The 23724-nt window shown below is 38.0% G+C and overlaps 1 protein-coding gene across 3 annotated transcripts in view; it reads left to right on the top strand.

Annotated features, from left to right (window-relative positions):
• Positions 1-12247: 12247 nt before the first annotated feature.
• Positions 12248-23724, top strand: part of SDHAF3 (succinate dehydrogenase complex assembly factor 3) — an 87819-nt gene continuing 76342 nt past the window's right edge. Inside the window, exons 1-2 of one of the 3 annotated variants that reach the window (XM_060108484.1) lie at positions 12248-12493; positions 14297-14363. In XM_060108484.1, the coding sequence (XP_059964467.1) occupies positions 12320-12493; positions 14297-14363 (241 nt within the window). In that variant the 5' untranslated portion in view covers positions 12248-12319. The other 2 variants (XR_009533378.1, XM_060108483.1) reach the window with 2 other exon arrangements.

Raw genomic sequence — 23724 nt, 5'->3', positions numbered from 1 at the left:
ATTTAGGTTGTTTCCATGTCTTGGCTATTGTAAATAGTGCTGCTATAAACATTGGGGTAATGTATCTTTTAGAATTATAGTTTTGTCTAGATATATGCCCAGGAGTAGGATTACTGGATCATATGGCAACTCTATTTTTAGTTTTTTTTAGGAACCTCCATACTGTTCTCCATAGTGGCTGTACCAGTTTACATTCCCACCAACAGTGTGAGAGGGCTCCCTTTTCTCCACACCCTCTGCAACATTTATTATTTGTAGATGTTTTAATGATGGACATTCTGACTGGTGTGAGGTAGTACCTCATTGTAGTTTTTTTTTTTTTTTTTGCTGTACGCGGGCCTCTCACTGCTGTGGCCTCTCCCGCTGCGGAGCACAGGCTCCGGACACACAGGCTCCGCGGCCATGGCTCGCGGGCCCAGCCGCTCAGCGGCATGTGGGATCCTCCGGGATCGGGGCACGAACCCGCGTCCCCTGCATCGGCAGGCGGACTCTCAATCACTGCGCCACCAGGGAGGCCCCTCATTGTAGTTTTGATTTGCATTTCTCTAATAATTAGTGATGATGAGCATCTTTTCATGTGCCTATTGGCCATCTGTATGTCTTCTTTGGAGAAATGTCTATTTAGGTCTTCTGCCCATTTTTTGATTGGGTTGTTTGGTTTTTTTCTGGTTATTGACTGGTAGGAGCTGTTTGTATATTTTGGAAATTAAGCCCCTGTTGGTCACATCATTTGCAAATTTTTTCTCCCAGTCTGTAGGTTGCCTTTTCGTTTTGTTTCAGGTTTCCTTTGCTGTGAAAAAGCTTATAAGTTTGATTGAGTCACGTTTGTTTATTTTTGCCTTGGGAGACTGACCTAAGAAAATATTGCTATGATTTACGTCAGAGAACGTTTTGCCTATGTTCTCTTCTAGGAGTTTTATGGTGTCTTGTCTTATATTTAAGTCTTTGAGCCATTTTGAGTTTATTTTTGGGTATGGTATGAGGGTGTGTTATAGCTTCCTTGATTTACATGCAGCTGTCCAACTTTCCCAACACCACTTGCTGGAGAGACTCTCTTTTCCCCATTGTATATTCTTGCCTCCTTTGTTGAAGATTAATTGTCCATAGGTGTGTTTATTTCTGGTCTCTCTGTTCTGTTCCATTGGTCCATATATCTATTTTTGTGCCAGTACCACACTGTTTTGATTACTGTAGCTTTGTAGTATTGGCTGAAGTCTGGGAGGGTTATGACTCCAGCTTTGTTCTTTTTCCTCAGGATTGCTTTGGCATTTCTGTGTCTCTTATGGTTCCATATAAATTTTACTGTTATTTGTTCTAGTTCTGTGAAAAATGTCCTGGGTATTTTGCTTTGTGGTATTTCTAGGGGACCACTTTGATAGTATTGAATAAAAACATAAAGAAACACTAATCTGTTGAGCACCAAAGATAATGCAGAGCATTGCCTTGGGAACCTGAGAGATAAAAGGAGTATGAGGTGATACTTGTCTCCAAAGAACACGAAGTCTACTTGCATAGACTCAATCTTGAAAAGTTAAAGAGCCACGAGGTTATAAAATGATGATTTAACATTTCTTTGGTTACTCTTCGTGTGCTCTGTAACACAAAAGAACCCTATGGCCCATTGAAGATCCATCTAAGCTCACTATTAGGTGGGCTGTCTTATGCAGGCCAAAGACAAGAAAGCCAAAACAACAGTAAGGAGCTGGAGAGAGAAGATGCTCTAAGAGTGTAGACTGGGGATCGACAGCCTCACCCAATCGCAACCATCTACCCGCTTAGTCCCACTCATGGCCTAATGAGTTCTATAGAGAGAAGCACAATGGAGTCCAAGGATAGAGGGCCTTCTGGAGGTTGAAGTCCTCTTAAGAAGTTTCCTGAAGAAGTAAATGTCACCTGGAGAATGGATAAAATAGAGAAAAGAAAGGAAGTCTTTTGAGATTAAGAGACAAAAAAGGGAAAATGAGAGGCATGTTCTAGGACTAGCTAGTTATGACAGTTGACTAGAGAGAAAGGTCATGCAGACACAGAATGTGAGGACCAAGGGCTGGGATCAGTGTATGAAGGACCGTGAATGCCCAGACAAGAAATCTTTCTAATATGCTGTCTGTTGTGGAAAGCAACAGGCTGGGCTTGGCAACAGATGTTTTTAAATAACACGCTACACCTAGACAGTGCAGGCACACCACTTAGCTACATTGGAATTTAAATGTTAGCTGGAAGTTGTTAATCACAGTGGTTTCTTCTGGAACCTGGGGGCATACACAAAAGTTCCATTTTGAAGAGATCTATATTTAACTAGCTAAGCATCTTTTCCAGACTTTGGTCTTTGAGTGTTTAATCAGTTTTTGTTTATTCTGTTTGATGAGCCTGCTCTCACAGAGCTTTCTTTGGGGCTTCCTAAGTATGAGTGTCTTCAGAAGGGAGAGGAGCTGGGGTTCACAGACATCTCCCCAAGCCTGCCTCTGCCTCAAGGGCGTGTGGGAGCTGCTGTGCCATTGCTGTTCTTAGCACAGAGCCACAAAAAGACAGACGTGAGGCCTGCGCACTTGTGCCTTCAGGGCTGAAGGTGGTTCTGCTGCTAACATCAAGTGACATTACTTTCACTAAAGATCAAAACAAAGTGATTAAAAAACGTTTGCTTAGTCAGAGTAAGTCTACTCTCAGTGACGTTAAGAAAAGGTGGCGAGTAAGGATCAGGTGTAACTTGGAGCCTGCATTTCTAGCACCCTTCCATAGGTCAATGAAGAGGATTTGGCTAATGTTTGTTTGATAAACACATGTAATGTATGTATATTAGTGCATTGCAGTGCCAAGCACAATCTCCTATGTCTGGGACATAGGAGATTCTTAATAAATTGCGTTGAATGACTGAATTAAGTAACCTATGTAAAATAGCTGTGGAAACAAGTATCAATAAGAAGAATTGTTAATTATGTTTCTGCTTGTAGTATAGTCTTCTTTGTTTGTTTGTTTTTGTTTTAAACAGCTCAGAAATTTGGGGGGTGAGGGGAGAAGAAACACATAAAAAATAAAAAGAATCACCTCTCATTTCACTTTTCAAAGGTAATCACTTTCAACATGTAGGTATATTTCTTCCAGTCTTTTTCCTATGTATATCTTTGTTCATATGTAAATTGTAATTTATTTAAACCAAGTATATAACCTGAAGAACAGAAGCATAAATTAAAGAATACTATATGGATATATTGTCTTCTCTGCTATAGTCTGAAAACATAAAACAGATATGTAAATATATACCTATATTTTATGTGAGTCACCATTAGCTTAATCACACATTTGGAGCCTGCTGTATCAACACACACGTCATATTATACATGTGCTCCTTTTTGCTCTCGATTTTAGCAGCATTCATTTAAAGTCGAATTAATATTAAACTAAAAACAAAATCCGGGGCTTCCCTGGTGGCGCAGTGGTTGAGAGTCCGCCTGCCGATGCAGGGGACACGGGTTCGTGCCCCGGTCCGGGAGGATCCCACATGCCGCGGAGCGGCTGGGCCCGTGAGCCATGGCCGCTGAGCCTGCACGTCCGGAGCCTGTGCTCCACAACGGAAGAGGCCACAACAGTGAGAGGCCCGCGTACCGCAAAAAATAAAAGACAAAAAAAACCCCAAACAAAAAGGCAGACAAAAACTCACAACGTTTTGGGGCCATTCAGTCTTCTAATTAGGCAGCTGTTCAGCGTGTGACCATTAGTCAGACCTTGCCTTCCTCACTAAGGCTTGCACAAAAGATGTTAGAGGCCTGTGTATTGATTGCCCCCTTGTTGGTTATTTTGCTAAGACATGATTACAGCCTCTGAAATTGGCTTGTAGAGGGAGCCTCCAGGCCAGAGATCTATGGTGAAGATAGCACAGGAGCCAGAAAAATATTTTAATACATTGGCACTATAAAATTGGACAGTATCCTTGTTTTCCATAAGCCTTGGAAGGCTGTCCACGTACTTGACGTTAAGGGTTTTGAGTATCCCCACTCTGTCAATATGCTAGGAAGATAATGGGCTTTTCTTAGGTATGATATAAGGGGGTTTCCATGAAGGGCATTTACTTGTGCAGTTGGGATGTTTTGCCCTCCTTTTCCTCCTGCTTTTCTATCTAGCTGCACAGGAGGTGGGATAAGGCGCCCAGGAGGGGTATGAGGTGGCTGGTATGTGCTCTCCCAACCCTTCACCACAAACCCGGCTGCCTAAGCTGAAGCAGCCACACAGAGAGCTAAGGAAACTTTAAAAACTTAATTAAGGGGAAAAAAGCAAACAAAATAATGCTATTGTGGATTTACTTAGTGCTGTAGCCTTGCCAGGGAAACCACAGAGTCTGCATTTATATAAGACATATCTAATTAAAACAGGAGACGGGACAACAAGCTTTCTTTTAAGTTCATTTAAATACATGTTTATGTTGTGTTTAAGTTCCCTGTGGGGTAATGTAACGCTGATCCAAAGGCATAAAAGCAGTTTGATTAGGCAACTGTAGGTCTTCGTGAATACTTTGAGCCTTAAGTACTTAAGACTTAATCTCCTCCATACCCCATACCAAGGTTATCCACTGAGGCTGGGCGAGCCCCACCCCTGAAGGCAATACGTCTGAGGCTGGACTGATTCATCTTCCCTTTGTAGTCTCCTTTCTCTCCTGCCTTGGTTCTTTAACTCAAGGTTATCATACTTGAGCCTTATTTTTGTTCTTCTCTGCTCTCAATAATTTATGTTATCCTTTCAGATGATATATTTATTTAACAAAGAAGAACTCTCCTTTCTCTTTGCTTCTCATACCACTTCTTTTTGAGGGCAATGCAAATATTTTAAATAGGACTTCAATTTGGAGAAATTTTTACAAGTCAGCCAAAATATCCACATTCGATATATATCTAAATAAGAAGATGAAGTTTGGGGAACTAAAATGTCATCCTCTGTTTGCTTCTGATATGTATTATGTTTTAGGACCTCACTTCTTAAAGCGAGTGGTCCAGCAGCATTAGCATCACCTGGGAGCTTGTTGGAGCTACAGACTCTCAGGGCCATCCCCAGGCCAACTGAACTGGAATCTGCATTTTAATAAGATACCCAGATGATTAGTGAGTACATTACAGTTGGAGGAGCACCAATTCCCTCAGACTCATCTCCTTGAGACATTATGTAGGTTCTCCAGTAGGAAGACTGTGGAAAACATTCTGTATGCTCAGGTTAGATTCTTCCTTAGGCATCTTGAATGGCCTTTTTATGGACTCATTAGAAGTCTGCTACATAGAATAAAAATGAAGAATCACTGCACAAGGTTTTGTCTCCCCTTTAATTATGTCTGAATTTAATTTATAATGGTTCTGGACTATAATTAGTACATTAAAAATTGATTTACTATTCATTTATGAATACATTTAAATTGGGTACTTGTGAACAAAAAATTTTCTTTAATATTATATACCTATATGTGGCAAAGTAGCTTCTCTATAGAATGTTTATTCTGCCACAGATTTTGAAAAAGGCTATAATCACATCATATATCCATAAAGGAACACTAGAGTTATGTTCTTCTTTTTAAATTTTTCGTTAATATAGACCCTATTTGATCTAACTGAAATGGATATTTCATCACTGGCTGCATGTGTTGTCACATTCTTGAGAAAGAATGTACCAATTTAAAAATAATCTCATCTGCTTAAGAACATTAGTGTACTATCTTAAAGGCCATTTGGGGTTCGATTAAACAAAGTAATTAAAATAAATTTATGATTTGTTCTAAAACTTGAGCTGAATTTAAGATGTATATGATATTTGCTGTTATATTTTTAAAGAAATACTGTAATCTTTTGTTGCCAAAGTCTTGTCTAATGAAGGAAGAACAAATGCTTCTTTGTTTAACCACTCAATGCAATCTTGAAATTAATTTTTAATAAGTTATTGGTTCAGAATTATGTAGTTTCAAGAATTATCCAACCCCCACTCTTTATTCTGTAGATAAATGATCCTCCTTCCTCATCCTCATGGCTACAGTATCGTAGACAGAGACTAAACACTAATTTTCCTTTAATTTGTTAGTCATTCCCAGCCATCATGAGTAATAGCAATTCAAGTGATTTCACAACACAAGCCCAAGACTGAAAAGTTCCGTTCCCATTGTTGATGCTGAGGGTCTGCTAGATACTGCGGGATTTATCTTGAATCAATAAACACAGTCCAGATTTACAGGAGATTCTCACCTCAAGAGCAACTGTTCTTGTTGCTCAAAGGAAAGCCATCATGCTTGTGTATAGTAGGGGCTCAGGCACAAATGTTGGTTTATAATTTTAGGTGTCACAGTGTAATTGCATTATATCATTTCAGTTAGTTTAAGTTTCATACCTCTAAGATTGTTGTATTCTGAAGCGGGAAATAGTTTTTAAAAACCTTAAACTAAGATTCACAGTTTTTACTGGCTATCATTTTATTTTTTTAAATTAAAAAAAGATTTATTTATTATTTATTTATTTTTGGCTGCGTCGGGTCTCAGTTGTGGCATGCGGGCTCTTCGTTGTGGTGCGTGGGCTTCTGTCTAGTTGTGGTGTGCGGGTTTTCTCTCTCTAGTTGTGGTGCACAGGCTCCAGGGCACGTGGGCTCTGTAGTTGTGGCTCACGGGTTCCAGAGCACCTGGGCTCTGTAGTTTGCAGCACGCGGGTTCTAGTTGAGGCTTGTGAGCTCAGTAGTTGTTGTGCGTGGGCTTAGTTGCCCCGTGGCATGTGGGATCTTAGTTCCCTGACCAGGGGTCAAACCCGTGTTTCCTGTATTGTAAGGTGGATTCTTTACCACTGGACCACTAGGGAAGTCCCCTGGCTATCATTTTATGTCATCATCATCATTGCTAACACTATGCGCACTTTCTATATGCTGCAGACAAACTAGTCTAAATTCCTTTTACATATCAAACCATTAAAGCACACAGGAAGCTTTTTAGGTACATAATATTATTCTCATTTTAAGAGAAGGAAACTTGCGACTCAGAAAGCTTAAACAACTAGTCCAATACCACATAGTTAAGAAAAGGTAAAGCTGGAACCTAATGGTATATGAATATAATTTACTCACTTCAAATTTGTGAGCATGAAGAACACATACTGTGAACTTATTCTAATTTGGGGGGTGGGGAGAGGAATGCCTTCTCTTGTAAGACAATTACTTTTTGCATTTGTTTATTTACTTACTTTTGCTTTCTGCAGGTTAAAAGTGTAATGGCATTATAAAATTGAAATCTGTCTGAAGTTATCATTTAGAATTTTTCCTTCAATTTTAAGTAAATTGTATAATGTATAGTTGTATATTATAATGAAAATATAATTTTATACATGTATAATATAATGAAAAAGTAGATCAATAATAGCTCAGCTGCAAGTCTTGCCTTTGGTTGCAATGTGATTTTTTAAATACAGTTTTATATTCTGGGGGCACATACTTCACACTGAAGACAATGGAAAATCTTTCGAATTTTGAAGAAACGGAATCCAATCAGAAGACTGTTGTTGTCATTTAAACGAGGGATATGGAGTCAAGGCAGGTGGGTCAATGACATGGGAAAAAAGTGACTGATTTACAAAAGAAGTCTCAACAAGGGCTCCTCAATAACAAGATACATGAAGAGGGTGAAAGATGTTACAGAACCCTAAGTCTTGAGCCTAGGTAAATTTAAGAACGGTGGCGAGAGAAAGGTCTTTGGAGAAAAATGATGAGTTTAATTTGGGACATAGACTCTGAAGGAATGACAGGATATCCAATTTGAATTTATCCAGTGCTTAACAAGGAAGGTTGAAACTGTAGAGAGGCCAGGGTGGGTGTGAGAGTTGGTTAAGATGTCCTTGCCCTTTCCAGGTAAGGGTCCAGCGAGGGCCTCCAAAATGGTTAAAATGGGGTTGGCCAGGTGGGGGCAGCAGAGCATCACCAGTTGCTGAGGACAGCTGGCCGGGATAAGGGCACTGACACTGATGTTTGGACTGATGCATTCTCATTTGGAGGCAGGAAGAACTGCAGCTAGCTAAGGACCCAGAGACAGGGGGGCCCTAGAGGTGGATCACCTGGACAGTACAAACATATGGAAGCCGAAAGATGGAAAGATTTCTAGAAGGTCAGGGGAGAGTAGATGTGTGAACAGAAGCAAGGAACTAGGGAATTTGAAGAAAGTGATTTTAGAGGAGTAGTGGGGACAATAGATTAAAAGGGATTAAGCAGGGAATGAGAATGGAAATGGAGAAATATTTGTTTCAAGTTTGCCAACGAAAGAAGCAGGGTGATAGGATGGTAGTTTGAGGGGGAGGTAGAATAGATGGAGGGAACTTTTTTTTTTAATGTGAAGTGTTCTTGTGAATGTTTATGAGCTGAATGGACTAGTCTTATGAAGAGAATAATTGAAGATGCCAGTGAGAGAAAGAATGAGGGGATAATTATGAAACTACCTCTTAGAAGAGTTGGGATACAATCAAGAGGTCTAGTGGAAGGCTTGGGTTGGAGGAGAGTACAGATGATAGAGATTTTGTGGATTTTTATTGAGTGCCAAGTTTGCATAAGTAAGCTGTGTTCTGAATGTTCATTACTTATTTGGAAAGCTTAAACCATGTCCTCTGGGAGACACTGTGGTGCTGTGGATGTGGCATGTGGGAAGTGGGATGATTCTGGAGTGAGCTCTTCAGATAGCCCTTAAGTTATTAATCACCTCCTGTTGATAAATGTGCATATAGCCTGGAGTTATATAACTTATTTTTCACTCTTACATTCTCTTTCTCAGAGATGTTTTACTTTTTTTCTTTCTTTTTGATTATGTTTTTAAAAATTTTTATTGCAGTGTAGTTAATTTACAATGCTGTGTTAGTTTCAGGTGTACAGCAAAGTGAATCAGTTATACATATACATATATCCACTCTTTTTTTAGATTCTTTTCCCATATAGGTCATTACAGAGTACTGAGTAGAGCTCCCTGTGCTATACAGTAGGTCCTTATTAGTTACTTATTTTATGTATAGTAGTGTGTATATTTCGATCCCAATCTCCCAATTTATCCCCCCATTTTACTTTTATGTTTAAAATATTTTTAGCTATATCAAAATCTTTATCCTCATTGTTGCAGGAACACTTTAATATTGAAGGACTGGTATTTAGTAATCAGTTTTTAACAGTGTCAATAACTTGGGTACTATTCCTGGAACCCAGGTGTTTCCAAGTTGGAAACTTAGACCATTGGTTATCAATCTTGGCTGCACATTAGAATCACTTGGAGGGGTTTCTAAGCAATAGGCATGCCTCACCCCACTCGCAAAGATGCTGATTCAAGTGGTTTGGAGTGGGCCTTATCAGTTCTTTTAAACCAGTTTCCCAGGTGATTTTAATATACAGCCAAAGTTGAAAACCACTGACTTAGACCAACAGCACTTTTACTATTAGGCAACTTGTTCAATGCGTCATTTAACATAGGCTGTCCCTGCAAACTCAATATGACTAAAGTAAAATGCCTTTCCAAAAGTAATTTTCCCTCCTGATTTTTCTTTGTCAATTGCACTTCCATAAAGGAAAACATGGAAACCTCTTTGATTCAAATTTTGAGGAGTTTCCCCTTCTTAAACAAAAATCTTTTCAAAGCAGTTATTTCAGAGTGGGTACATATCTGCTGCTCCTTTTACACAAAATTTTGGAGGGGACTGGGGACAAATCATGAATAGCAGAGTTGAAAGGTACTGAGAATTACCTAACCCAATTTATTTGACACGTGAGAAAATCGAGGTGCAGATTGGTTGAGTGACTTGCTGAATAACACAGGAAAACGAATTACATGCAGGAAGGATAAAGAAAAGGCCTGCATGAAGTGTACTGATCTGGATTAGTGGCCAGGAATAGAACTCAGATCTTATTTTCAGTTCATGGCTATTTTGACCACAAGAGGAAAACTGGTCAGCCTAAATTGGAAGGTCAAAGAAACAGAAAATTTTGTCCTCAAAACATAACTCATTGTCCAGCCCACTGTAAAAAAATAAAGGTCATCTACCATTATTCTCACTGTTATTCTTGACTCCTCTCCGCAAGGCCTAACCACACCATTATGTCTTGGCTTTTCTCTTACCCATCATTTGTCATTTTTGAGCATTGATTACCCAAAGCTTTATGGACCTTTTCTGCTCCCTTTATGCTGAATTAATTCTTTTATTGTTATGTTTTATTAATTTACTGGCAGAATTTTTTCCCACATTTTTATAAGAGCTTTGGCTCTAAAAGAAGCATTTATTATACATGTACTTTAACCCCAAAGGAAACCAGAAAAAAGTAAACTGGAACAAGAAATTAATTTTTAATTTACAGGGATATTAAAAGATGAAGTATGGTTAGAAAAAAAATTTCCTGAAGTAAAATAACCATGCTGCCATTCAATCCTTGCCATGAATGTGGTTTGTCAAAAAACCAAATTAAATCCATTTAAAAAATGTTCTGTGTTCTTTTAAACAAATATTTTTCTACAATTTAAGCAAAAGGAAGAGAGTCCATTCAAGGTAATAAATATTAGAGTGCTTACTATTTGTAAGGCACTGCGGTGGACCCTGAAAAGAATACTAAAATGAGTTAAGTCCCTGCCCTTGGTAGAGGGGTGTGTATCTTTTTGTCTTTCAAGAAGTCTTTGCGTAAACAAAAATCTGGGGTCTCGGAGGGAATCACATAAATTTTCCCACATTCTTGCCCTTTCATCACCGGCAGGTCATATAAATCACTTGACACCCTTAAAATCACAAAATCCCTGCCCTCCGGGAATTTGTAATCTAGTGGGGGCAAGGCGGGGGCAGGCAATAAGCAAACAAGTAAAATATGTAAGTGTTACAGAGAAAAATAAAGCAGAGAGGGGGCTTAGGGAGTTCTTAGCATGATGTTGTAGCAATATCAAATATGCTTGCCAGGGAGGATCTTAATCAGAAAGAGACCTGAAGTAATGAGCTCAGTGAAATAAAGGTGTTAGCCAAGAAAGATACCTGAAGCAGAACATTCCAAGCAGATGGAAGAGCAAATACCAAGGCCCTCAGTTGGGAGAGTGCCTGGCCTGTTCAAAGATGAATTAGGGGCTTTGAAGACCAGTGTGGCTGGAATCGGCCAACCAGGGAAAGAGCAGTAGGAGAAAATTTAGAGAGCTAAGACGTGGAGAGGCTTTGCGTTTTACTCTAATGAGAAGCCACTGGAGGATTTTGGCGAGCAGAGTAGTGACATTTTTTTTTAAGCCTATTAATAATTTAATAAAAAGCTATGTAAAAAGGTGTGGTCAGAGTGATGGGAACCAGCAAGGATTTCTAAGGCAGCCAGATACTACCAGTAGCAGAGGCTTTTACAGTTTAGGTGGATCATGATCAAAGTTGATCATGGCAGAAGCAGAAACACAAAAAGTGACGACAGCATCCGGTAAAGAGAGACGATTGTGGAATAGGGAGTAGTGAGAAATGATCGAGTTCCGCATACATTTTGTTGGTGGAGCCATCAGGATTTGTTGAAGGTCCAAAGGTGCGAGGGGACAGAAAGAACGAGGCTAAACTGCTGCCAGCTTTGATTTGTCACACTCTCAGTATCGCCGATGTAAAAGGTGAAGATTTGTGAACGTTTTGATTCTACGTTTTCATCTCAGACTATTTAATCAGAATCTCCTGGATCGTGGCCTTGGACACAATACATTTAAAATGTTCTGTAATTATTCTTCTAAAGCCAACTTGACATGAGCTAAGGATTGAAACCTGCTGGCTCAGGTCTCACTTGAGTTACATGAAACAGGCCACGCCTTCAGGGTACAAATTAGGAGCACAGCTCTGTGCAAGGTACGTGGGTGGGTGGGCTCGTGAATGGAGAGATTAATCCCATTCCGATCCCTCTCGCAGAACGCAGGAACACTGCAAAGACAACTGAAGTGTGTAGCCAACCATGGAAGGCTTCCTGGAGGAGCCCGATTTTGACGAAGCCTTTCTTGAGCCTTTATCAGGAGGGAAAGGGGTAAGATGAATGGAAAAGAATATGGGGTGTAACTGAGGGGTGACAAGCACCCAAGCCAGACTCCTGGTGGACGACCCCTCCGCCCCAGACGCAGCCCCTAAGTAGTCGCTGCGCTGGCGCTCCACGAAAGCTACGCCCCTTTCAGAGAAGGACCGGCCCATTTCTGCCCGCCGCTGCCGCTCGCGTTTCCGGGAGGTCCTGATATTCTACCGGACCCAACCGGATGAAAGTTGCGCGCCCTCTTCCGCTTGTATTTGGGTTACTTATACCCGGCTTGTAAGGAGAGGCAGGCGCGCGCGGTCTCTCTGCGCAGGCGGGCCTGTGGTCCACGCGCGGAGTTATGCCTGTTCGGCACGTCTCGCGTGTCCGGGCCTTGTATCGGCGCATTTTGCTGCTGCACCGGGTTCTGCCCCCAGACCTCAAAGCCCTTGGTGACCAGTACGTGAAGGACGAATTTAGGAGACATAAGACCGTTGGTTCTGACGAGGCCGAGCGATTCTTGCAGGAATGGGAGGCAAGTAACTGCCCCCTTTTCTTCGCCCCAGATCTTTGAGGTCCCTCAGCGGTGTCCCGGTTTGTCTCTGGGAGAGACCGCCTGACCCGGCTGGTTTCCCCGGGCCGCACGAGCTCGAACACAGCGGCAGCCTGTTCCGTTTGAGTTAAACAGCGCAAAGCCGTTCAAACAACACTTCACAAAGTTACGTCCCAAGCTGGTCTGTTTTATCCCACGGGTTCCTCGCTGGAGCACATCCCGTTACAACAGCGTGTCCAATTCAGTTCAAGTTTTGCCAGGCTCTGGAGGGGTGAGGATGGAGGTTACAAAATTGAGTAAGTCACCGTCAAGTGCTTAAAGAGCTTACCGTTTGGCAGCTTTTTTGTCTCCTCCAATGCCTTGCACGTAGCAAACGCCTGTTGATAAATGAATGGTTTTCTCGTTACTAGTTTTCAGAGTTTTAGAGGCTTGTTTCTATAATTACTATTTTTAAAATCCCAGTGCTCTTTGTTGGGTCTTAATATTCTCAGTTGACTGATACAGAAATCGGATAAGACTGGGGGTAATTACAAGCGGTGGGCAAAAATGCTGGTCAGAGGTAAGTCAGGTGAAAGTTGGTTTCTTCGTAGTCTCAAATCACGTTATTCTGTTGAATTGCTCTGCATCATTGCACTAAATCTTAATCAGACACATGCATTAGGGATTAACCCTTTGACCTTCCCTCCCTTTTTTGAGTGAAGTCAAATGATATTCAGAGTATTTCATTTAGAGTATTTCGTGGGGTTGGGAGCCATGCAGCACTGCCCCTAGTTATTTGCAAATATCAAGAAATGAATGAAATTGGCAATTAGAGCGACAGGTATTTGAAAGCATGAAGCGGTGTTGGTTTAAGAACTGAGGTAAGTAATTCTTCAGCCTAAAAAGTTGATGACTATAGAGATTATTGAAGTCTGTTTTTTTAAAAAAATCATAAAGGGTGAACACAGGGTGAACATTAGGGTGAACACCGAACTTTTTCAGTGAATTGCAGAATTTTTTATTGTAGACTCATTGACGCTTGCAAGAGGGACATTTAGGACAACGGTGAAGTTTAGAACTTGCCTAAAAATCATGTGTATTAGATGTAGTGAGGCTGCCTAGAGCCAGGGAAGTTGAATCTTAAAATGCAGACTGCTGCAGACTGCTTTCTTTTAATATGGTAACTTGGTCTTGAAGCCAGAAGAACTGGATTCAAATTCAGGTACTGGCATTTATTAAATGTCAGATCACTTTTCCTAGTCTTATTTTCTTATCTGTAAAATCATAACAGTATTTACAATATGCACCTCTAAATTAGTGTATGTAAATGTAAGTGACATCTTTTAAGCCAACTCAGTTTGTGGCAGGACAGGAAGAAGTCTAGCTTTATGTTGGGAAGAAATAAGGGCACTTTGGGAGGTCCTAAGAACTGGGAAGCTTTTTAGGGAAAGAGTAACAACCCAGAATAAGTTGATAATAGGCTAGAGGAAAGAGACATTTATAAAAAACTGGTTTAAAAAAAAAGTGTTGATCAACCGAGGAGACTTGGTGTCAGGAGTTCAGCTTAAAAAAAAAAAAAAAAAAAAACCCACAAAAAACTATCCTAGTGCTATGTGGCATTTGGTCTCTGGGATTCTTTCACACACTTCTAAAATTACTTATGAACTTGAATTTGCTTTACTTTAAAAGGAAAAGTTGGGTATGGATACCACTGGAGAAGAGAAGGGAAGGATCAGGAATATGAGAGGACTCAGTATTGGGAGGAGAGTTCTCTATTCCCTTTCATCTGTTCCCTTCTGATCACAGAAAACTGTGGCAAATATTAGAGCAAATTCATCGGGGGAAATTTCTGTTCAAGGACCTTTGGGGGAAGGTAAGAGGAAAGTATTTCATTCTATTTTAAGGATAAAAATGTAAATGCATATTTACAGAGTAAATAGTGAATTTGTATAATTCCTTACCATAGAGAAAAAATGTTAAGTTCAGGGAGGGATGTTTGATAACTGGTTAGTAAAATACCCCTTGTAATCTTATTCCCAAGCCTTTTAGGGGACAACTGTTAAAAGTGGAATTGGGGCTGGGTAGATCAGGGGGTCTTACTTATTATGGCATTTTTAAAGTTCTGACTATGCTCAGTTTTGAAGAATAGCTGTTTTAGGTAATGCTTTCCGTTTTTCTTTCTGTGCCGACCCAGTTGTGGAGAGAAGAACTTCTTACCACTATTTTCTGGGAAATTAGAATAAATGTTGAAAATTAAATAGCAAGTAAAAGACGTTCGTGTTAGAATGTGAGACAAAACACAGCTCCTTAGGAGCCACTTTGAAAAGAATCCGTGTGTTTAATTTTTCATTTTTTTGCCCCATTTATTTATGTCTGTTGCTTTCTTGCCTGGTTTCCATTGTTTTCCTTAAGTAGCTGCTTTGCTCTGTGTCTCTTGAGGGAGGTTTATAGTGGAAGTTTCTGGAAAAAGCAAAATGCTTAAACATTCTTTAAATAGTTATTGATCACTTATTGCCAGGCAAAGTGCTAGGCATTGTAGGACACAACAATGAATAATATATGTATTTTACTTTTATGGTGTCCAAGTTTAGAGTATAATAGACGATTATAGTATGAAAGAGTGTCTCTGAAGTGCTATAGGGGCAAGGAGGGAATGGAAGAAGCTGAGGGCACATGTAATGTCTGAGCTGAGGTTTGAGCAGGTCAGAGTTACCTTGTCAAGAAAAAGACTCTCTAGAAAGAGGGAATAACCTATGCAGAGGTATTGAGGTAAGAAACAGTATGACTTTTTCCAGGATCTGCAATGATGTGTTTAGAATTTAGTGTATTACATGGGAGATAAGAGATAAAGCTAAAGAGGTGACAAGAGACAGGATATTCTGCTAAGGATGTTAGGTCTTTATTTTGAATCATTGAAAGATTTTAAGCAGTGGTGAAAATGATTCAAATTATATTCTAGAAAGATCATTTAAACAGCAATAGAAAGGAATGATTGAAGAATGAGACAGATTGAAGGTAGGGAGAACTGTTAGGAGAGATGTAGTAATCCCAAATATGTATGTGCCTGAACCAAGACAGAGGTGTTGAGGATGGAGAGTATGGGTTTTTGTGTTACCCTTTTTAAGGTAGAATGGGGTTTGACTTGGTGACTGATACAGGATTAATTAGAGGGGAGGCCATAGAATGGATAACTCTCAAGTTTTGGAATACAATACCAATAACCAGAATAAGTATCTAGGAGGAGGAGGTGAGGGATGAGTTCAGTATGGTACATTTTTGTGTTAAAAATTGTGGTGGGACAGTCAAGTGGAGATGTTCTGAGATATATTTACTCTGATACTCAGGAGGCAGATTGTGGCTGGAGATAGAGATTTGGAATTCATTATTTGTACTTGATGGTCCAAAGGTGTGAATTAAAGTGCCCAGGCTGGGTATAACGGGGGAAGCTAGATAGATAGTGGTCAAAGATAGACCACTAACATTTAGGAGTTAAAGAGAATGAAGGTAGTAGTGTAGTGCTGGAACTGTTCTGTTCTTTTCTTTTTCTGTACTCAGTTGTTCCTAAGCTACTTCTCCAAGGGAACATACTTTTTCCCTTCCTGATTATGTTTAAGTCTTTAGATTTGTATGATAGTCTTTATCATAATATTTGCTTTTTTGTTTTATTTTGTTGTATTCATTTTAGAGAGGAGGAAATGCTTCAGATTTCATGTAACTGTCCATTTGTAACTCATGTGGGATATCTTATGAGTTTGAAGTGGATCATCAGATTAAAAAATGTATGATTACGTTGCATGCCATCTATATTTAGAGTTTCCTTAACTTAATATAATTAAGGTTGGCTGGGTATTTTGCAGTTTTTATAATTGTATGTCTCTCTTACCTAATTTGAGGACCTCATTTGGTTGCTTTTGAACATCCTGATTTGAACTTTGTATTTTAGTTTGTGGGAGAAAAGGAATGAATTACCTCTCTGTTCAATAGATGGATTGTATGTGTGGGGGATCATCTACCAAGTATGAGGGAGTCATCTGGGAACCTCTTAGTTGTACTGTTTATTCTGCATGTTACTCAGTGTGGTGTTTTTGTGATGGTTTATTGGATGGTGATGGTTTATTGAATGGTGATATGTCACACATGTGCGTTTTCTACATTAAGCTTTACCATTTAAAAAATTTTAGCCATACTGTGGTCCTTAACTAATGGTTAAAAAAGGGGTGAAGGTGAGGATTTGAAACAGTATATCCTTGGAACATAAAATGTTTCTTTTTTTTTCTTTTTTTCATTTCTGAAGTATTTGGAAGCTTTTATGATATTTTTTGATTAGAAATACTTAACTTTTATTGGTGTCAGATGTGTTATAACAGTGCTTATGTTATAAAGTAACTTAAGACGTTTTTAAAAATCATAGTTTGATCAACATTGCATATATTATTGACTTTATACTATATTACTGGAACACAGAGGTACGTCCTTTTATTTAAGTGATTTTAAAGTTATTGGAATTTATAGATTTAAAATAATGGTAATAGAATGATAGTATTAATATGCTAGTAGTTATGGTTCTAAAACAGATCTGTGTGTGTGTAGGGGTGTGTGTATGTCTATATACCACACAGACTTAAGAATTTGAAGTAAGTTTTTCCATAGAATTTAATAAAAGGATTATATGTATATGCATAATATTGATTTTACTGGTTTACTTATTATTTTATGAGATAAATTATTTTACGGTTACTTAATAAGAACAGATGTCTGAAATTTTACATAGGGAGTATTAGAATTGATTGAAAGGGGCTTCACATTGCTTCAGTAAACTTGTTTTTTAGGTTAATGCTCTTAAGCTTTTTTGAAAAACCAAAGTAATGTATGTATGTGGTTAAAAAAATTAGTGTGGGAGGGCTTATAATAAAGAGCAATATATTCTTTTCTATTCCTTAATTTATCTGTTCTGGGGACATTTTTCATTTTATTTTGGTGTCTTTCAGGTTTCAAGTATCTTGTGAATTTGGTTATCTGTCCAAATTTACAAGTAAAGCAGTAAGAAACTGAGAACTCTGCATATAGGTAGGCTTGTTGATTAGAAAATTACTTTTAGGATTACAGAGTTTCAGTAAATCTCCCTTCGATTTGCTTCTTGCTCCTCATTTTCTTTACCTCCCTGGTGTTTGTGTTCAGTTGGTTCTGGCAGTTTGGCTTTATCTTCAGCTGTTATTCTCTGTTTTGATTTCTAAGCTGTGGCTGCTTCTACTGAGGCTGTTTTATTAGTTAAACTTCTCCACCTGATTTCCATTTTGAGAACCTTATTGAAATCTCTTGGCTTCTAATGGCTCCTTTCTTAGTCATTATGGATCGCTCCTTTAAAAGTTTTTCTATTATCAGTTCAGTGGAGTTTTGGAAGGGAGAATAAATAAGAATTAAGCTTCTGTGATTTCTCCAATCTGCCATCTCAAACTGGGGATTCTCAGTTTTTTCATTTTAAAGATGAAGAAACTAAGGCCTGTAGAAATAAAATGACTTGTTTGATGCCACACAACTAGGTATGATGAAAATCTTGTGCTCTCACCTCATGAAAATCAGTTAAGATTTTGGAAATTAATGTTTCCAAAAGACTGTTCAACTTTTGTTTAATGTAAAATGATTATATATTTTTTCTTCGAATTTTGCTTGTTTACTTACTACAGTTTACTTGTATATTTGGTTTGTTTTCCATTTTTGGTATTTTTCCTAAGGGACAGGGAAGATTTTTTAAATCATGTTTCTATCTACTACACCTCTAGCATAATTAGGAAATGTTTAGGTATTGTTTAGGTAATGATTTATTTGTATGTTTATTAGCTCAAGGTGCTAATTGCGACACATTTCTTTCTCAAAGATTTTTTTCATTAATGACATGAGAATAGAAGTTGCTGCAATGTAACTGTTAAACTGTTGTGCTAGTCAGGCACATATATTTCCTGTGTGATTTTTGGCTTCAGTTGTCTTAGTAGGGGAAGTAATATTTTACCCTTGAAATTACAGATGGACCAGAAAGTTCTCTTTTACGTCTAAGATATGATTATTTTAGGAGTTAAAACTATATCAAACGGCTTAATCCACTTTACACTTTTCATTGGCACCACTGATTTTTCTCTTTAATCTTTTCGTTTTAGGGTTATGTGTTACCATAGTAATACCACGGACAATAAAAATGCAGTACATTTTATTTCTCTTTGTAATACTTACCATTAACATAAAATTAATAATTCCTGAATTAAAAAATAGTTAAAATAAAAGGCAAATGGAATGTATTTGGGATTAATGTGATAGATGATTGATAGCATTAGTATAAAAAGAACTTAGCTTGGACTGGGAAAACACTTAACAGCTTTAATACAGGAATGGGCAAAAGGGACTCTAGTAAGAGGTCATTCTCTGATTTATATATGAATTTAACTGCTGTGTTGAATGTATATGGTAATAGTGAAAAATTTAAATCAGTATAGATGTCCAGTGATGGTAGAAGAATGAAATTATAATTTAGCCATATGATGGATGGGTTAGTATGCAGCTCTTAGTAATGGTGTTTCAGAAGAATTAATGATATAGAAAACTGCTCATGATACAATTAAAAATAAACAGTGTTTATCTTTGGGTGCTGGGATTAAGGATGATTATAATTTTCTTCCTTGTACCTCAGAATTCCAGATCATGTGCTACTTTAGTAATTATAAGAAAGCCAATAAATGTGATTTTAAACAATGCAGTTGGATATACTCAGCATTTTTGTTACCAGTCTTGTGTCACAAAGCACAGGAAAACACATACATGAGTCAACTAGCACCTTATAAATATAGTTCCTAATTTTGCCCTTTAAATTTTGTAGGTTAAACTTAGACTTCTTCATGTTTAATAAATAACGTCAGCTATATATTTTAATTATTTCTTGCTGAGTTTTGTAGAATTAAAACAATCTAAATGTGTAGACTTTTTTATTCAGTATTGTAAATGGCCACTGAAATAAGAGAAGAAATAAAAGGCATCCAGACTGAAAAGAGAGAAATAAAACTGCCTTTATTCACAGCAGATATGATTATGTAGACAATTTGATGTAATCTACTAAAAAACTTCTGGAATTTAAGTCAGTTTAGCAAGGTTGTATGATACATGATCAGTATATAAAAATTAACTGTACTTTTATATACTAGCAGTGAAAACTTGGAAATTAAACTTTTTAAATATCACTTACCATCAAAAAATATGAAACGATTAGGGAAAATTCAGACAAAGGATGTTCAGACCTCTACGCTGAAAACTACAAAGCATTGCTGAGAAAGAATAAACATGTATAGATTAAAAATTAAACTTTATCTAGTTACTGTTTTTTCCTTAACCACTAGAAGACATATTTAGAATTTAGAATCTTTAGGGCTCTAAACTGAGATCAGAAAAGAGTCATCAGGGCCATCTATCTGGTATAGTTTTAAGTCTTTTTAAGCAATGTGAAGAATCTTCTCATGTTAATTTCTTAGAGATCATACTTAAATAGTCATAATTCTCCAATAACTTAATTTAATGAAAATTAAGTTGCTACTTAATAACTGTTAGAAATCTATTTTAATTTTTTACTTTTTCTTTGTCTAAGTATTGTAGAAGGTTGCATGAAGGCTGACAGTGTATTAGGACTGGCAGAGGAAATTGGTTAACTGTTGGTTTGTCTTCTGGCAAGTGAGACAGAGAGGATGGAAGGTGGCTTGGAAACCAGTAGGCTTAGGAAGGAAATTCTAGGTAGGTTTGTGCCACCCAAGATTGTCATTGTAAGTCCTGGTAATTGATCTTGTACATTTGGAATTGGACTTTATCAACATACCCAGAGATGATCGAATATTGACTTCAGATTCACACTAACTAAATTTATGTAATACTGAAGTATAAGCTAGAATGCTGATTTCTGTGGGTTGGGGAGTGGGGGCTGATGAAGAGGGCTCTCCTTTTCCAGGAGTCAGAATATTCATATTTAGATCCAGGGACACTTCTTTCAGAGGTGTCTCAGAACTTAGAATTTTCTAGATTTTAGAAAGGTGAGAAGGAGTATGACTGAATTTTAAGACACACCCCTGTGGGATCTGGAGTGGTACCCTGTAATCAAGTACATTAATATTTCTGCAGTAAAGCATTTGACTGTTCATATTAAGCAGAGTAAATAAACGCTTCACATAATTCCATTTAGGTCCGGATTTGCTACCAGATGAGCTCTGAAAGAGCTATTGTTTTTTGAAACTTCTTTGACTTCAGAATTGCAAATAAGGGATTGTGGACCTCTATTAAGCTTTCTAGGAAACTGAATTAATGTTTAGAAGGTTGCCTGGTAAACACGGAATTAAAATAATGGGAACTGGGTAGGCATGAGAGATTTTTCATCAGGCCTTGTAGTAGAAAACATCCGTTTAGTTTACAGTAGAAAACATTGTGGGTCCTCATGCTTCACTGCCCTTTTTTCCTGGACAGTGCTGAACACACATTAGGAAGTTTGCCCCCTCTTGATACTTTATTTTTATTTTAAGCACATTTTTTCCTGCCAAAGCATTATTATTATTATCAGTGTGTTGACAGATTAAGCTACCTAATTGGTCTTCTGGGCCTGAGAGAATTCAGATGTTTCTCATTGTGTGTGGATTTTTTTAGCTCAGTTCCCAAGGGAGGATCATATTTATCTTATTTAGAAGTTTTTGGTCTTCCCTAATCCTAAATTAGTAGAACTTGAAGCATTTCTAAAATAAATTGAATTTTGACTCCTAAGCTTTCAAACACTAAAATACTTATGCTTTATTTGAATAGATTTTAAATATATACATGGTCTATTTTTTTTCCAAAAAACATTTCATCATTATAAACATAAAAAATAGCAGAATGTTGTATATATTGTATGTTTAAGTAGCAAAGCTTTCTGGACTTTGCTGCAGTGACTCTTCACTTTGCTGAAGATGAAGTTGTCTAGTTTGTTTAAAACTATCCCATTGAATAAAAAAAAATCACACACTTCTCATAGGAACTTTCCCCTTTCCACACTAAGAATGGCAGCTGATGGCATGGCAAATACGTATATATAAAAACAACTATAGGGCTTCCCCGGTGGCGCAGTGGTGCCAATGCAGGGGACATGGGTTCGAGCCCCGGTCTGGGGAAGACCCCACGTGCCGCGGAGCAGCTAAGCCCGTGTGCCACAACTACTAAGTCTGTGCTCTAGAGCCCGTGAGCCACAACTGCTGAGCCCATGTGCCACAAAAGCTGAAGCGCACGCACCTAGAGCCCATGCTCCGCAACAAGAGAAGCCACCTTAATGAGAGGCCAGCACACCGCAACGAAGAGTAGCCCTGGATCGCTGCAACTAAAAAGAAAGCCCACACGCAGCAACGAAGACCCAATGCAGCCAAAATAAATAAATAAATAAATAAATTTATAAACAAACAGACAAACAGCTATAATAACATCAGCATGCAGCATCAATGGGTCTAGCCTCACAGCACAGACCCAAAGCTCTAACCCCTCCAAAAGGTAGCTTGTTCACTGCCTCACACTTCCCAGCCTAGCTGCCTACTTATTCTATAAGGTATAAATACGTACAGTTGATAATGCCGGATTTCTAGCCAATAACCATAGTTAACACCACTTAAAAAACACCATGAACATATTTAAATGTCTTTACTAGGCTAAGCAAGATGCACAGAGTGAGAAAAACGTCTTATTTTAAAATATTTGGAAATATATACAACTTTGATATAGTTTCAGGGTACTAATAACACCCTTGGCTACTTCATGTAAACTATTTAAAATTTCTAGTGCACTTCTAGAAACTGCAATATGATTATATTTGAATTTTGTAATTAAATGTAATGAGGGCAGAGCCATCTCAAAGAAGTTTATTGTGTTTTTCCCTACTCTGGAATTCATGTGGAGTTAGATACTCAAGTTTATTTCTCTATCCTCCTCTTTCACAACCCCCTTCTTCTTTCCCTCCTCCTGTCATCCTCTTCATCTTCCTTTTTTTAGGCAACATCTGTCTCCTTTGCACCGTCAGATTTTCCTGAGTTGGCTAAACCATTTTCCTATTTCTCCTTCAACCTCACTACCTTATTATTGTAAGGCTGCTTTTTTTGCTCTCAGATTACTCCACATCTGTTTGGTCTTCAGTGGAGGTGCCAGGGTTTGTGGATTTGATCTCAGGGTGGAACTCTGAACAGAACACTCCCAGTAGAGGCTACTCGGGAGCATTAGGATACTTCCTGCTTCTCTTAGTTGTTCCAAAATGCTCCATTTCTGGATCATCAGATTTGGATTTCCTTTTCCCAGACATTGTCTTCTATATCTCAGAGCACTTCTTAGAAAACTGCAAAGGAAAAATCAAAAACAAGCTGCAACGCTGATGGGATCTCTTGGATTTTTCTTCTTTTGTACCTCTGGCTTGCCTGCACAATGAAGGCAGAGAAGACCCTTTGCTCTGTCGTTTCTTAGGTCACCTTCAGCCATATTGATTCATTGTTTGCTAGGCTCTGTGTGCAATTTTACTGCACACAGTAAAGAAACAGTTAACAAGAAACCAGTATTAATGATTATGATAGACATACATGTATATAGTTAAGAACTATATAAAATTTGCTTTTCTGTGCCATTTTCAGCTATTGTATTTAATCTTTTTGTGTCACGTGCTAGGTTAGTCAAGCGATTGGGACAAAGATTGTAATAATAACATTTTGGAAGCTTGATACTTTTGCAACTACTTTTATGCTATGAGTGCATTTCTGAAAAATTGTTTATAAGTTGATTTTTAAAAATTTTAACTGTATTTTAAGTATACTGGCAGATTAACTATTTAAAGAAATTCTTTTGTTAATCGTTTTGTAAAATGAATAATCAGCCGATAATTTCCTTCTTTGTGTAAACCTGCATTTGCATACATGAAATTTGTTTTAAATAGGGTTTGTCTACAAATGTCGATACATGTGTCTAAAAAGAAGAAAATTTAATTTCTGTTTGTGAAGAACAAATTCAGATGTGGCACTTTTGATAAGTAAGACATACCAGATTATTTTAGTTCTATTCTTTTCAACTAAAGCATATTTTAGATAGCATTTTGCTATCAAAATATGCTCTACACCTTTAAGGGGTGACAAGAAGTTCATATGTTAAGATTGAACTGTAGTATATTTTTATCTTTTTTTCTTTCTTTTTTTTTTTTTTTTTTTTGTGATACATGG

The sequence above is a fragment of the Mesoplodon densirostris genome, chromosome 9, assembly GCF_025265405.1.
Source record: "Mesoplodon densirostris isolate mMesDen1 chromosome 9, mMesDen1 primary haplotype, whole genome shotgun sequence".
Classification (NCBI taxonomy): domain Eukaryota; kingdom Metazoa; phylum Chordata; class Mammalia; order Artiodactyla; family Ziphiidae; genus Mesoplodon; species Mesoplodon densirostris.
Note: the sequence above shows the minus strand (reverse complement) of the source record. Positions and strands in the feature narration are given on the sequence as shown.